At 42.1% G+C, this 14963-nt stretch overlaps 1 protein-coding gene across 1 annotated transcript in view; it reads right to left on the bottom strand.

The window, feature by feature from the left end:
• MASP1 (MBL associated serine protease 1) overlaps positions 1 to 14963 on the bottom strand; it is a 145163-nt gene continuing 130200 nt past the window's right edge. Inside the window, exons 13-16 of the mRNA XM_077487571.1 lie at positions 12462 to 12647; positions 6450 to 6517; positions 3904 to 4003; positions 1 to 215 (exon numbers count right to left, since the gene is read on the bottom strand). Coding sequence (XP_077343697.1) covers positions 25 to 215; positions 3904 to 4003; positions 6450 to 6517; positions 12462 to 12647 — 545 coding nt within the window. The 3' untranslated portion in view covers positions 1 to 24. The remainder of the gene's footprint in view (positions 216 to 3903; positions 4004 to 6449; positions 6518 to 12461; positions 12648 to 14963) is intronic.

Below are 14963 nucleotides of genomic sequence, written 5' to 3'. Positions count from 1 at the left end.
TATCTTGTAACAGAATTTACTTTATTAATATGTCACTCCACTTGTTGACTTTATCCAGTCTACATTTTTATAGACATTTGAATATACACCATATCTATCACTATCCCCACAGCCAACTCCCCAGGACACTGTTCCTGCCAGATACCAGAAATTTTTGTGCTGACTGAAGGTGACCATTGGACCACCGGAGTCACCAGAGCAGGCATCCTTCCCTCCTGCAAAACATGAGACTTTTACTTCAGTATGTGCATTTACCTTGTAACAAGACTGAAAAAAACTGTATGCAAAAGTGTAGTAACATGCAACGACCAATTTTTCAAAATTAAAAATAAAAATAAATGCATACGATTTAAAATACTTAAAATAGAAGTTTGGAAATAAAAACTATTATACTCACCTGATAAAAAGTGTATTAGTACCTCACGCCAATTATTAAAGTAAAAAAACTGCTGCTCCACTAGCTAAGGTTGGGGACACTACTTTTGGTGACAATATATTTGGTGTGAGGGGGTACTCATGTGAGGACCTTGGTCCAATACTAAAGTGCAAAATATTAGTGTATAAGTGAAATGAATGGATTATAAGTCATGAAAATAGCCACTATAACAATATTAAAATGCAATGTGCCATATTGTGAAAATATATCTTCAATATATATTAAACATCTTCAAGTAAAATGCAGACTATATAAAAACAACTGTGAATCAATTAAAATCCTTTTAAATAAACTTCTTCAGTGCTTGATATCTTCAATGTAACATCAAATGTAAGTATCCGTCACCAACTGCTTACCAGATGGATGTGACCTCTTTACTTAAAAAGAAGTTCAAACAGCGCTTTTAGCAAAGTATAAACTTGCTCAATACTGGAGACTTGTTCTTGATATGAGTCCCTCCTCTGCAAGCCCATAATAAACATAATAAACGGCATTACACATTATGGCACAATGCACTTTAATATTGTTATAGTAGCCATTTTTATCATTCATAGTCTATTAATTTCACTTATACACTAGTATTTTTCACTTTATTATTGGACCAATATCCTCACAGTGACCATTGTATTATGAGGGCCGGGAAACCTCCAGTTGTCCACTAGTGCAGGAGGATGGATTCTCCTATCAACACTGACTTCAACCTGTTGTGCATAATATATGGCCTGCATTACAGTTTAAATTTTTCTTATATGCCAGGAGCCTACCTATCTCTATGCAATCCAAACTTTTGGCCTCAGAACTGTGCCCCTCTTTCCTTCTTCCTGCCAAATAAATGCATTCAGAAAATACCAAGGCTCCTGTAAATGAACAGTCAGAGCCCCAGAGTATTGTGATAGCTGCACTCCTGGAGCTCTATAAAATTGCACATGTAAATGAAAGAGATAAGTCCACTAGGTGGCATGCACCTCGTTGAGCCTAATCATACTATGCTAGCACATATTACAAATGGGCTGAATTACTGGCGTTCAGCCTTAATAATGTTTGTTTTATTTTCTAATTGTTAATCAATATGCTTGTGGTGAGAAATTTTTCTAACAATGTGATTTTTGTTTAGAAGATTACGTTCATTCCAAAAACAAATGTTAAAATAAACAAAATTTTAAAGTACTTTCAAATGACATTCATCCAGTAATCGAATGTACAAATAATTTTCCTACGAATATTCGTATGAATTCTCAGACCAACCTTCATTTCAAAATCTATTATGCATGGCCAGTTTTAGGGTAACTACTCTGTGTTCCCAACCTTAGGCTTATACTGATAAAAAGGCCAACAATTCTAAGGAAATGAAGCCATTGCACCAGCTGTCACTTTTCAAAAAAAGTGCAGCTCTTTGGTGCTCAGCCCATACAGCTGCATTATTCATTTACATTGATCTGTGAATGAATGAACTACAAGTACCCTCTCCCATTGTGGCAGATGGCTTGTGGTTCCCAATAAACTCTAAGGGTGCTAGTGAGCGCTCTCGTACTACATTGATTCTTTCTGAACTTCCGTAACTGTCTGCCCCTACCTCCCGTACGACAGCTGTAGAGTCTGCATAAGCCTGACATTGCACCTGTGATCTATTGATCACAGGTGCAATGCTCTGCAGGCTACTGGGGGAAAAAAATAACAAATGTATATTTTTTTTACTGCAGAAATGTGTGCATTTATTATTTTTACCCAAAAGATGAACTTATATCAAGTACACACACATTTCCAACTGATGTTGGCTCAAACATTTCTTGCATACACACGGTCACACAAATGTTGTTGGAAATTCCAAACGTCAAGAACGCGGTGATGTACAATACATACAACGGGTATGGCGAGCCGAGAAAAATTAAGTTCATTAGCCAGTGCTGCTCTTCTGCTTGATTCCGAGCATGCGTGGAATTTTGTGCGTCGGAATTGTGTACACGTGGATTTTGTTGTCGGAAAATTTGAGATCCAGCTGTCAAATTTTTGTTGTCGGATATTCCGACAGCAAATGTCTGATGGAGACTACACACGGTCGGAATTTTTAACAAGCTCACATTGAACATTTGTTGTCGGAAATTTCGACCATGTGTATGTGGCAAGTCTTTAATGTAGATTAATTTTGAAGGGTGTGAAATGGTGGGTTCGAGCAGCTGATTTCAATAAAGCAGAATTTTTAGAGCTATGCGTGATCACGAACAATTTGTCTCTCTGTAGTCATTCAAACTAAAAACGTAACTTTTACAATCTCCATCAATTTATTTTTCACAGTTACTACCTTTTTTAATCACTTGGCCCTCTCTTTTAAATTGTAAGTTTCCACAAGCAGGACCATCCTGATCAAGGGGAACTGCCTGTCCTATACAATTAATCCCCTCTTATTCCTGCCTCAGGCTGACTCTCCAGCAACCACCCCCTTTGATCAGCTGGTTTGTAAAGAGGCCTGAAGTGGAAGTACCTTCAGGGGAATTTTAAATGGACTGAAATCAGGGCCGTCTTTAATATTGATTGGACCTGGGCAAACATTTTCTTGCCCCCCCCCCACCAGTGTGTCACCAATTTAAGGTGACACTTTTGCACTGACCACCAATGTTAGGTGGGATTTACACTGACCACCAGTGTAAGGGCAATTCTGCACTTACCACCAATATAAAGGGAAATGCATGCTGATTACCAATGTAATGAAGAATTTACACTGATAACCAATATAATGGGGAATTTTACATCAACAACCAACAGAGGGGGATTTCTACACTGGCCACCAATGTAAGGGGGGGGGGGGGAGGGGATTTACACTCACCACCAATTTAAAGGGGGCTTCTACATAGACCACCAGTGCAAGGGAGGATTCAAAATTGACCACAAATGATCAAATACCACCAAAAGAAAGTTCTATTTGTGGGAAAAAAAGGACATAAATTTTGTTTGGGTACAACATCACACAAGCCTGCAATTGTCAGTTAAAGTGACGCAGTGCCGTGATGCAAACAAATTGCCTGTTCTTTGATCTGTAAGGTGAGGAAACTTTCCAATTGAATTAGACAACATCAGCTATGGAGATATGTGCTGAACTAATGAAGTACGCATAGTCTCACACTGGTGTTGTATTTGTAGTTTATGTGCTCTTAAATTGCTTCCACTTTTACTAAGTCAAAGTAAGGTATCACCTCCACATCAGACATGGGTGGAGGGGTAAAGGGAAAATTCATTGACAAAAGCTGGGATTTTCCCTCACTTTGGACAAGGTTTATTTTTCACTTCTTGTCTCCAGGATAGAACGCGGAATGAAATCTTCCCACTAATGACATCAACAGCAATAAAAACAGAGGATCTAATTTTTTGCCTCTCTGTCCCAAACTAAGAAGAACTCTGGCTGATGGTTTCACCATATACAAATATATAAATACAATGCAGGTATATAATAATAAATGAATAATAATGCATACCTTCTTTTAGTCCTGCACAAAGCATATCGTCAGTTAGCACCCTGCCAATCTTTACATACCCAGCCTTGCACATTTCATGGGCTACCACAGGAATTTCAATCTAAAATAACAGAAGGACATTTAAAGCATTTGTTACCCCAACACTTTCTATTCCTGATATGTGCCTGCTGTACCATGTACTTGTATGAGAAAGCATCCTGTTATCTTTGTATTGCTTCCTTTGTGTTAAATACCTGGTGTTCCTGCCAGTCCCTCTGCTTCCCTATTCAAAAGTGATCACAAAAAGCAGGAGAGCACATCATGGTCAGTTCTCTAGCTATGCTATCTCCCAATAATGAGACTTGTTCTGACATGCTCCTGCTGCACAGCCATTCACTGGAAAGCTCAGTGTGCTGCTGCTTCTCCTCCCCCAGCTCTTATACAGCTGAGAACAGAGAGAATATGATCACTTATAAAAAAGGGAAAAAAAAAGTTTTTACAATGTGTTTTTTTTATATCTATACACAAATGTTTTGCTTTTCATTTCTATTTTTAACTTAACCACTTCCCACCCGGCCAATGCACATATACGGCCGGGTGGGAGCCGCCTACTCCTGATATGACGTTCAGGAACGTCATTCAGGAGTAGCGGGATCGCGCGCGCGCGCGCCCGCGCAGCGGCGCGATCCCGATGCGCCCGTGTCACCCGGACACGGCGCATCTCAGATCGGCAGGAGGGCTCTGTGATTGGCCCTCCTGATCACATGACGGCCGTGTCCAATCACGGCCGTCATGTGATGTAAACAAACAGCCGGTTGCTAGGCAATCGGCTCCTCCTCTCCTCACACAGAAGTCATCGCTGTGGAGAGGAGAGCAGATCGCTGCAGCCGGCTGCTGATCAGTGAGTATGGGCTGCTTTTTACAGCTTTTTACTCACTGATCACCAGTCTAGTGTACACAGTAAACACACCACACAGTAAACACATCACACAGTATAAACACAATGTCCCCACACATGTCCCCAAAACATACATGTCCCCAAATAATAAAAACACATGTCCGTAATAATAAAAACATGTCCCCCACATATGTCCCACTAAAATCACATGTCCCAATGATTATCTGCACACATATGTACGTGATCACCTGCACACATATGTACATGATCATTTGCGTACATATGTCCGTGATCACACAAACCAATTATTATACACTTAACGGATTTTTTTTTACCAAAAACATGTAGCAGAATACATTTTGGCTTAAATTTATGACAAAATTAGATTTTATTGGATTTTTATTGAAGTAGAAAAAAGAAAATAGTTTTTTTTTTCCAAATTTCCGCTTTTTTGCGCTTATATCGCAAAAAATAAAAAACGGAGTCGTGAATAAATACCACCAAAATAAAGCTCTATTTGTGCGAACAAAATGATAAAAATTTCATTTGGGTACAGTGTAGCATGACCGCGCAATTGTCACTGAAAGCGCTAGAGCGCTGAAAGCTGAAAATTGGGCTGGGAAGGAAGGGGGCGAAAATGCCCTGTATTGAAGTGGTTAATGTTTTTTTTTAAAAGGTGATCTTCACAAATCTTCACAATCACTTTAAGATACACTGCTGCTATACACAAACTGGTGAAAAAGAAAATGAAAGATTTTGTCAATTTCTAGCAATAAATTATTTAAATATGCGGTACATTGGACATACCTGCACAGTATTACAGTAGTATAACCAGAGCTAAAGTCCTCCTTGCATCAGATAAATACTAAAACAGCGCTAAAAATAAAATAAAAATAGAAAACAACTGATGGTAATGAAACCATGGGGCAATGGCAAACACCACAGCCAACAGTCTTTACGTAGCAGATGGATATGTGGACAGTTCAGATAATTCACAGTCACTTTTCTCTTAGTGTGCACCTTCCACCAGAGTAAGAATGCAATTATCCACCTCGTACGCTGGAAGTGTGCTGTTCCTTGCAGACACTGTATTACACTTCCGGGTAGAAGGCAGAGCGCGGTGGGGCCTGACCAGCACGGAAACCGGAAGTGACGTTGTGCACTCCACCGTGCTCTGCCTTCATACCCGGAAGTGTAATATAGTGTCTGCAAGGAACAGCACATTGTCAGGCCTAAACCTGTGCTAGTTGGTTCTGAGTACAAACAAGTGATGTGCTGGAGGTGTTGAGGAGGAATAGTCTTCAAGTGTTGTGCTGGAGTGAAGACTGGAGTGTATATACAAGGAGTGTATATAGTTGGCCCCATTTAAATATTCTGCAACTCAATGGGCAGCCCATATTCCCTTATCCCATCCAAGGTAATTCCACTCAATAAAAACAAACAAAACAACGTGCATGGGCTGTTTTCTGTCTAAAGAGTGACTGGAAATTGTGTGCCTGGCTTGGCAGGGTAACAGGTTGAGTACAACACGCAGAAGCCCCTATGGGGGTACCGCTACACTGGAGTTACATTTTACATTACATTTCAAAAACAGGTTCAGCATGTTCTAAATTTTATTTTATACTTTTTTTTAAAATAATTTAGTTAAATGAAACAAAAAAAAAAATACCTCCATGAGGGCTTCTGGCAGTCTTTTTAAGAACTGTTTTCCCCATCCACTGACAACTACAAAATCCTCTAAAATATAATATAATTATGTTAGACATTGCACAATGACAACCCATTGAAATACATTGGCACAATGGAAAAGCATATTTTATCAAAGGCACCAAGCTGAACAGCATCATTCAGGCCATTTAGAATACCCATTAAGAGTTGAAGACTCCGAGGTGAGTTTCTACTTCATCACCCTTCTGATATTTCTGAAGGGGAATCAATGCTGGCAACCATGATGTGACATAGTAAAACTAAAATTGTATCAGTCTTGCTTACCTATTATGAAATAAATTGGAACCAGGGCTGGACAATTCCCAGTCACCAGTTTTATGGGGTATACTTTTCAAAAGGCAACTTCTGAACAGAGGTGACAAGATGGGGCTGATGCCACAGGCTGTCATGTTGTACCATACTTTTACGTTTTATCTGACTCTGCACTTCAGGTGATGCTTTCTCAAATTACTAACTACTGGATCTTTATCAATTGATCCAATGGTTCCAATAAGGAAGACAGTTACTGGAATAAATAATGTTGCCATTTTGTCTCACTGCAATATAAACAATGCTTTGTGTTTTTAAAGTTCTTGCCACAAGTGGCTTATTTTATCTGCCAGTGATTAGTTATTTACTATAATGCTAAGTCGTTTCCGCTTCTTAAACAAAGCCCTTGTACACACAGTCGGACATTCCGACAACAAAATCCGTCGGATTTTATCCGACGGATTTTGTCCAAAACTTGTGTTGCATACACACGGTCAGACAAAGTTGTCGGAAAATCTGATCGTACGTAACGTGATGACGTTATTTCGTTACGACGGGACTACATTCAGGCTAGTAGCCAATAGTTTTGGTCGGGGAATTTGATCTGAGCATGCGTGGCACTTTGTCCGATTGGAATTCTCTACACACAAACGACAACTAACTATCCTTTTATAAGGTTATTAGCAGAGAGCACTATTTGTCCCTTGATTTTTTATATATGTTTGGCATATCTGATACATTGGAGGATCGTTCAATCTGGAAAAGAAGTGTCACCCTCATTGGGGAAAGCGTGCTGTCCCTGTCTTTTTAACTTAGGGGTAGGAATGGGCTCGATGTTCGGGTCAAACATAAGTTTGACTCGAATATCGGGTGTCCCGTTTGCCAAAGAACAAACATTATGGAGCATTATGCTGTATGATGATTGGCTAAAGCATGCACCTGACCGGCATGCTTTGGCCAATCTCAGTGCCCTCTGCTAAGAGAGCCATAATTGGCCAAAGGCAGGGCGCCTTTGGCCAATCATGGCTAAGGGGGACTAAGTCCACACCACACACTATATAAGGCTGCTAACACGGCTGCCCTGTATAGTGTTGTTGGTGTGGAGAGAGAGATAGTTTGATTTAGATTAAGCAGACAGGTTATTCAGTTAGTGGCAGTGTAATTGAGATATATATATATATATATATATATATATATATATATATATATATATATATATCAGTCAGAATATATATATATATTCAGTCAGATTAAGAGTGGTGGAGAAGGTGGCCGGCTGAGCGATGCCTTTAGACAATTTTTCAGTCCTCAGTGCCAAGGTCTGATCAGTTCAAGCAGCCATCTCCAATGTCTGCATTACATGGTGCAGGAATATTTAGGGGCAAGAGCAGAGTTGGAGACCTTTCTAACAGACCATCCACTGGGTTACTGGGTCTTGAGGATGCTGGAAGGTTTGTAACGAATCATAGAGTGTGCCTATACACAGACTCTGTTGCTAGGCTCACATTCATAAAAATGACTCAGTCTTGGATCAGCAGCTATCAAGCACCTGATGCTGATGTAACTAATTGATTTTTCTATGGATGTGAGATCCCTTGAAGGCCTATGCTGAGTGAATATCCTATTCCTCCTCAATCTTGATGATGCTAGCTTCCAACGATATTTTTGGTTTAGGGCACCACAACCACTGCCTAAGGCCTTGTTCGCTTCATCCCTACTAATGCTTCTAACGTGAGTGCACTGAGCGGCCACTATTGATTTTGGTGAGGGGACTGAACAACTTCTACACCTGGATGTTTACCATGTCACGGTTTTCATACACCGCTTTAACTGTATCATTGCTGGTGATTTGCCATCTGGTGAAAACTTTTCTATGGACTTTTTACTGCACTTTTATAATCTGATGAACATGATTTTTTTTTTACATAATTATTTTGCAGCATGACTACAGGGGGGCGGGGGGCAGTGTTTTATGATGTATTGTGATCCTATTTTAATTTTACTTGTTGCCTAACCATATATCTTCCAACAACCTATATTGCCATATGCAGGTTGATTAGTGGTAGCTCCTAGGTGTTTCTGCCTCAGGCAAAGGCCATATTTGGACAATAATGTCACCAGCATCCTGCCCTTTGTTTACTTCCAGCTGTCCACCAATAAATCTCCCAGCCAACAGCTGAACGGGGCCTGGAATGAGTCATCTGTTGCTATGATGTTGTTGACTGCACAGCCAACAGCGTATACGCTACCAAGGAGTTAAACATGCACTGAGGACAAAGTGTTTGTGAAATAGACACTTCAGCCTCAGTGCTGCCCCACTCTGTTCAAGAGATGTACCTGTTCCCGCATCTGGTTCCGGAATCAACATTTTTCATGTGAAGGAGTGACAGAATCTTAAAGACTGTCTAGTGAATGTGTGCTATGCCCCCTTGCCAATGGCATATAAAAGATGGCAGCACTCATGTTAAAGGATCCATTTTGGGCCCCTTATGCATCCGGAGAAAAAGTTAAGAAACACAAAAAATACATATTTCATTGGATTCTTTGGACCTCCTTAAAGCATCTGCAAAGGCAACTGTGATTTGAGGTACAGTATGTGAGTGCAGTGGCAGAGAAGGGAAAAGCAGAGGAGATGAGAGGGGATAAACAGAATATCAGAGAGCAGAAAAGCAGAGTAGCAGAGAGAGGATAAGCGGAGAAGTAAAGAGGAGTTATGCAAAGTAGTAGAGAGAGGATAAACAGAATGGTAGAGAGCAGATAAGCAGGGTAGTAGCGAGGGGATGAGCAGAGCAGTAGAGACAGGATAGTGTGGCATTGAAGGAATAAACAGAGTAGCATAGGTGGATAAGCAAAGTAGCAGAGAGTAGCAGTGGTGGCTGGTGTTTGCAATTTGTGAGGGGGTGCAAACAAACTGAAAAATTCTGAAAAATACTTAAAAAAAAACATCAATTGCAGCCTTACTGTGAATTCAGCCACTTGGCCCATCAAATGCAGCCTCTCCTGGAGTGATGGGGCTGTCCTCCTCCTCTTCTGCAGTGGCGGAAAGCGGCGGCTCCGATGTTCGCTCAGCTCCTCAGGCTTTCTCCACTGTGTCTCCTCTTCCGCCAAAGCGCTAGGCATCCAATTGGTTCGCCTAATGCTTTGGCCAATTGGGGGAGACAGGTCTCCCTGACCTGCCTCCTGATTGGCAGGGAGGAAAGTTAGTGTAAAAATAGCAAAAATGAATTTGCTATGTCACACAACAGGGTGGGATCGGGACACAGTGCTCTGCGCCCAGAGCCCACCCTATTTTGGAGCCTATCAGAGCCTCTGGCTCTAATTACATGCTTCAAGATACACACCCGCTGCCTATCCCTGTCATAGTATTTCATGTGTCCAGCATCCTAAAAGGGGCCAGGCACGTGAATATGGAAGGTGGTGAAGGTGTTAGAGGGGTGGCGCCTGTGTTCCCACAATGCAAGGCCCGCCAATGGAGAGTAGTAGAGAGTGGATAAGCAGAGTGGTAGAGAGAGGACAAGCAGAGTAGTAGAGAGGGAATATGCAGAGTGGTAGAGAGCGGATAAGCAGAGAGGTAGAGAGGGGATAAGCAGAGTAGTAGAGAGGATAGTGTGGCAGGGAAGAAAAAAACTGAGTAGCATAGGAGGATAAGCAGAGTAGCAGAGAGTAGTAGAGAGTGGATAAGCATAATGGCAGAGAGAGAATAAGTGGTGGAGTAGAATTTGGGTAAGCAGAGTAATAGAGAGGGGATATGCAGAGTAGCATAGAGGGGATAAGCAGAGTAATAGAGAGGGGGTAAGCCAACTAGAGAGGGGATAAGCAGAGTAATAAAGAGGAGGTAAGCAGAGTAGTAGAGAGGGGATGAGCAGAGTAGTAGAGAACAGATAAGGAGAGTAGCAGCGAGGGGATAGGCAGAGTACTAGAGAGGATAGGCAGAGTAGTAGCGAGGGGATAAGCAGAGTGTTACAAAGGGAATAAGACGAGCAGTGGAGAGGGGATAAGAGGAGTAGTAGAGAACAGATAAGGAGAGTAGCAGGGAGAGAATAAGCAGAGTAGCAGAGAAGGGTTAAGCAGAGTACTAGAGAGGATAGGCAGAGTAGCAGAGAGGGGATAAGCAGAGTAGTAGAGAGGGGATAGACAGAGTAGTAGAAAGGGGATAAGCAGAGTGGTACAGAGGGGATAAGCAGTGTGGTAGAGAGGGGATAATCATAGTATAGAGGGGATAAGAAGAGTAGTGGAGAGGGGATAAGCAGAGTGGTGTAGTAGAGGAGTAGTAGAGAGGGGATAAGCAGAGTGGCGGAGAGGGGATAAGCAGAGTGGTAGAGAGGGGATAAGCATAGTAGTAGAGAGGGGATAAGCAGAGTGGTAGAAAGGAGATAATCATAGTAGAGAGGTGATACGAAGAGTAGTGCAGAGGGGAAAAGGTGAGTATTAGAGAACAGATAAGCAGAGTAGTAGAGAGGGGATAAACAGAGTAGTAGAGAGGTGATAAGCAGAGCGGTAGAGAGGACATAAGAAGAGTGGTAGAGAAGGGATAAGCAGAGTAATAGAGGGGATTAGCAGAGTGGTAGAGAGATGATAATCAGAGTAGTAAAAATTGGATAAGCAGAGTAGTAGAGAGGGGATCAGCAAAGTAATAGAGAGGGGGTCAGCAGAGTAGTAGAGAGGGGATCAGCAGAGTAGTAGAGAGGGGATAAAAAGTGTAGTGGAGGTGGGATAAGCATAGTGGTAGAGAATGGATAAGCAGAGTGGTAGAAAGGGGATAAGCAAAGTAGTAGAGAGGGGATAAGCAGAGTGGTAGAGACGGGATAAGCAGAGTAGTAGAGGGAGGATGAGTGGAATTATAGAGAGAGGATAGTGTAGCAGAGAAGGAATAAGCAGAGGAGCACAGAGGGGATAAGCAGAATACCAGAGACAGTGTAAGCAGAGTAGCAGAAAGGGGAGGGCGTATTTGTCTCTGAACCTCCCTTTCTTTAGGATACTAAGAACATTTTTTATTGTAGATGGGATCAGCCTTTTTGGGATTTTCTAGAAACTCACTGATAACAGCTACGTTGAAAAAAAATAGCTTACCGAAAGTCAATAAAGAAAAAATGTTGCGCGTCAAAATAGTGATATGTAATAAAACAAATTTCCTTCACATACTTCAAAACACATTATATGTTTAAAGTGATGACAGTGTCCAAACACCAGTTAATCCTTAGGTGAAAAAAGGGCGGTGTCCTTCCAATTAAGGACAGGTGCATCACCTTGTGCTCCCCAAGGGATAGATAAAGGGGTTACAACACTTTAACCCCTCACATATACTCTTGTTGGGCACAGGAACGTATATCGGCAAGTAAGGTGGCCGGCAAGCGTTTAACTAGTGTTTGGACACTTTCATCACTTTAAACATATAATGTGTTTTGGATTATGTATAGGACTTTAACGGTTTATATCCTCTGATAATATATTGAGGAAAGACTTTTATTATATATCACTATTTTGACAACATAACATTTTTTCTTTATTTGCTTCTATGGTGTGTACATATTTATGAGTGCTGCTGTTGTGTAACATATTATCAATTACAATTAGATCACTAAGCGCAATTTTCCCATACTGTATATACTGTTTTATGAAAGTGTTTGATTTAAACCAAGAGGATGAATTACTGTGAATTCAGTTCCAATATTAAATGTATATATCGTTATATAAAAATGAATACCTGGCTGCACTTCTTCTTCTGGTATGCAAATAGGCATCACATAGTCATTGAGAAAAGCTTGTTCTGAAAGCTCCACCAGGGCAATGTCATTTTGAAAGGTACTACTATTGTACTTTGGGTGGAGAAAAAGGTTCTTGGCCTGAAATACTTGCTCTGAGTCATCCTTTTTTAAGGTCCTATGCTTCCCTGCGAATAGAAAGAGTATTCATAACACTTTAATTTCTGTGCTGTAATACTCAGGCCAGTTTACAATACTGTAGATCAATTTATAGGAAAACCTTCCGGAAAATTTAGGGGTCATTGCTCCATTATCATTCTGAGTTTCCTGCCTGTCATGCTCACTCTTCGGCTTCAATATTTTGTACCAGTCATTGACTCAAAATAACTATGCGAATAAGGACTTTACTCTGACTTTTTTGATGTTTATAATTGTTCTGGGTAAGTAGCTCAGAAAGTAAATGATCCACTGGACAATATAACAGCCATGCAAATTGCACAAGTTGCACAACAGTGATTCTCATATTTCTCTTAGGAAAGGTTTGAAATATGCATTATACAGCTGGTCCTAGATGTGAGTGTGATGCCGAAATACACATGTATCAGACTATCCGGCGGACTTATTCTGGCAGACAAACCGCCAGTCTGTCCGCTGGACTGTCCAAACGAGCTACCTGCCCACACACGGTACTTTTGTGGTGGACTAGGTCCGCCGGACTATCCGCCGTACTTTTGAAATGAACGGACTCGCCCACACACACGGAGGAAAGTCTGTTCATTTTGAACGCAGCTCCAGGTAGCCAGGACTAGCGAAGGAAGCGTCGCTGGCCCCGTCACCTGGTATGGACTTGAAGGGGAAGCCCTACGCCGAAAAAACAACGTGGGGGTCCCCCTCTAGGTCCATATCAGACCCTTATCCGAGCACGCTACCCGGCCGGTCAGGAAAGGGGGTGGGGACGAGCAAGAGGCCCCCCCTTCTGAGCCGTACCAGGCCGCGTGCCCTCAACATGGGGGGGTGCTTTGGGGAAGGGGGGCCACGCGCCCCCCCACTCCCCCCACTCCAAAGCACCTTGTCCCCATGTTGATGAGGACAAGGGCCTCTTCCCGACAACCCTGGCCGTTGGTTGTCAGGGTCTGCGGGCGGGGGGCTTATCGGAATCCGGGAGCCCCCCGGGCATGCTCAGGGATGTCATTCTAAAGAACAAAAAGGATTACAACAATACTAAGCAAGTAAGGAGATATCTACAAGCAGTGTTCATTAGGTTTTTTTATGCTGATTTACATGGGACAAAGTTGTGGGGGAGAGTTTACACCCACTTTAACTGTGGGTTATTTTGACTTTCCCTTACAAGTATCCTCCCTATCCTCTGAGACTGGAGAGTGAAAGGAGAAGCAGCAGACTGATGAGCTCATCTCTCTATCACTCTGCTCTCTACTATTGGAATGCTCCTTGCATGTTATTTGTTGCTTCTCCCCTCCTCTTTGAAGTATGCTGTACAGGGACTTCAAGAGGTTAAAGTGGTTGTAAACCCTTACAAATCACTTTGACCTACAGTTAAGCCAAGATTAAGGCTTACCCGTAGGTCCAAGAAATATCTCCTAAACCTACACGGTTTATGAGATATTTACAAAAAGACAGGCACTGCTGTCTACGGCGCATGTGCGGGATATGCTGTTAGTGTGCATGCGCGGTAATAACAACATCGCTGCTCCAGCATTGTGAGTGGCCAAAACAGTGATACTCAAAAGAAGATGGACGCTCCATGCTACAGGGGACAGCGGTGATATCGCTGGCTCCTGTGTCAGGTAAGTGACACATAATGGGCTACTATGCGATGCATAGTAGCCCATTATGCTTTACCTTTGCAGGGAGACAAAGAGGAAGTAAAACCATCAGGGTTTACTTCCTCTTTAATACCAAATCAAAACAAGCAGGGTTACCAACCGTCAGTAAATTTACTGACAGTTTGTAAAAATAAGTTATTTTTAGAGGTGTATTTAACTGGTATTTAATGGATAGGCTGTACTAATGGGCACTGATGAAGAGGCACTGGTGGGCACTGATGAGGCTGCACTGATGGGTGGCACTGATGGGTGGCTCTGATAGACGGCACTGATAGGTGACGCTGATGAGGAGACACTGATGGGCTCTTATTGGCAGCATTGGTGGGCACTTATTGGCAGCACTGGTGGGCACTGATTGGCAGCACTGGTGGGCACAGATTGGCAGCACTGTTGGGACTGCACTGATAATCAGGACACGGATAATCAGTGCCCTGATTATCAGTGCCTATGTCCCTTTTAGAGAAGTTGGTTATCGTCTCTCTTCTCCTCTCCTCTCTGTCAGCACGAGAAAAGGAGTGATGATAACCTGCTTCTATTTACATCTGTGATCAGCTGTGTCCAATAACAGCTGATCAAGGATGTAAACAGAAGCCGCTGATTGGCTCTTTACCTCAATCTGTGATCAGCAGTGTCCTCCGAACACTGCAATCACAGAGTGCA

This window comes from Lithobates pipiens, unplaced genomic scaffold (assembly GCF_037356315.1).
Source record: "Lithobates pipiens isolate NorthernLeopardFrog02 unplaced genomic scaffold, aLitPip1_a1.2 Scaffold_18, whole genome shotgun sequence".
In the NCBI taxonomy this organism is placed as follows: Eukaryota; Metazoa; Chordata; class Amphibia; order Anura; family Ranidae; genus Lithobates; species Lithobates pipiens.
The sequence above is the reverse complement of the archived record's forward strand: the minus strand, read 5'-3'. Positions and strand labels throughout refer to the sequence as shown.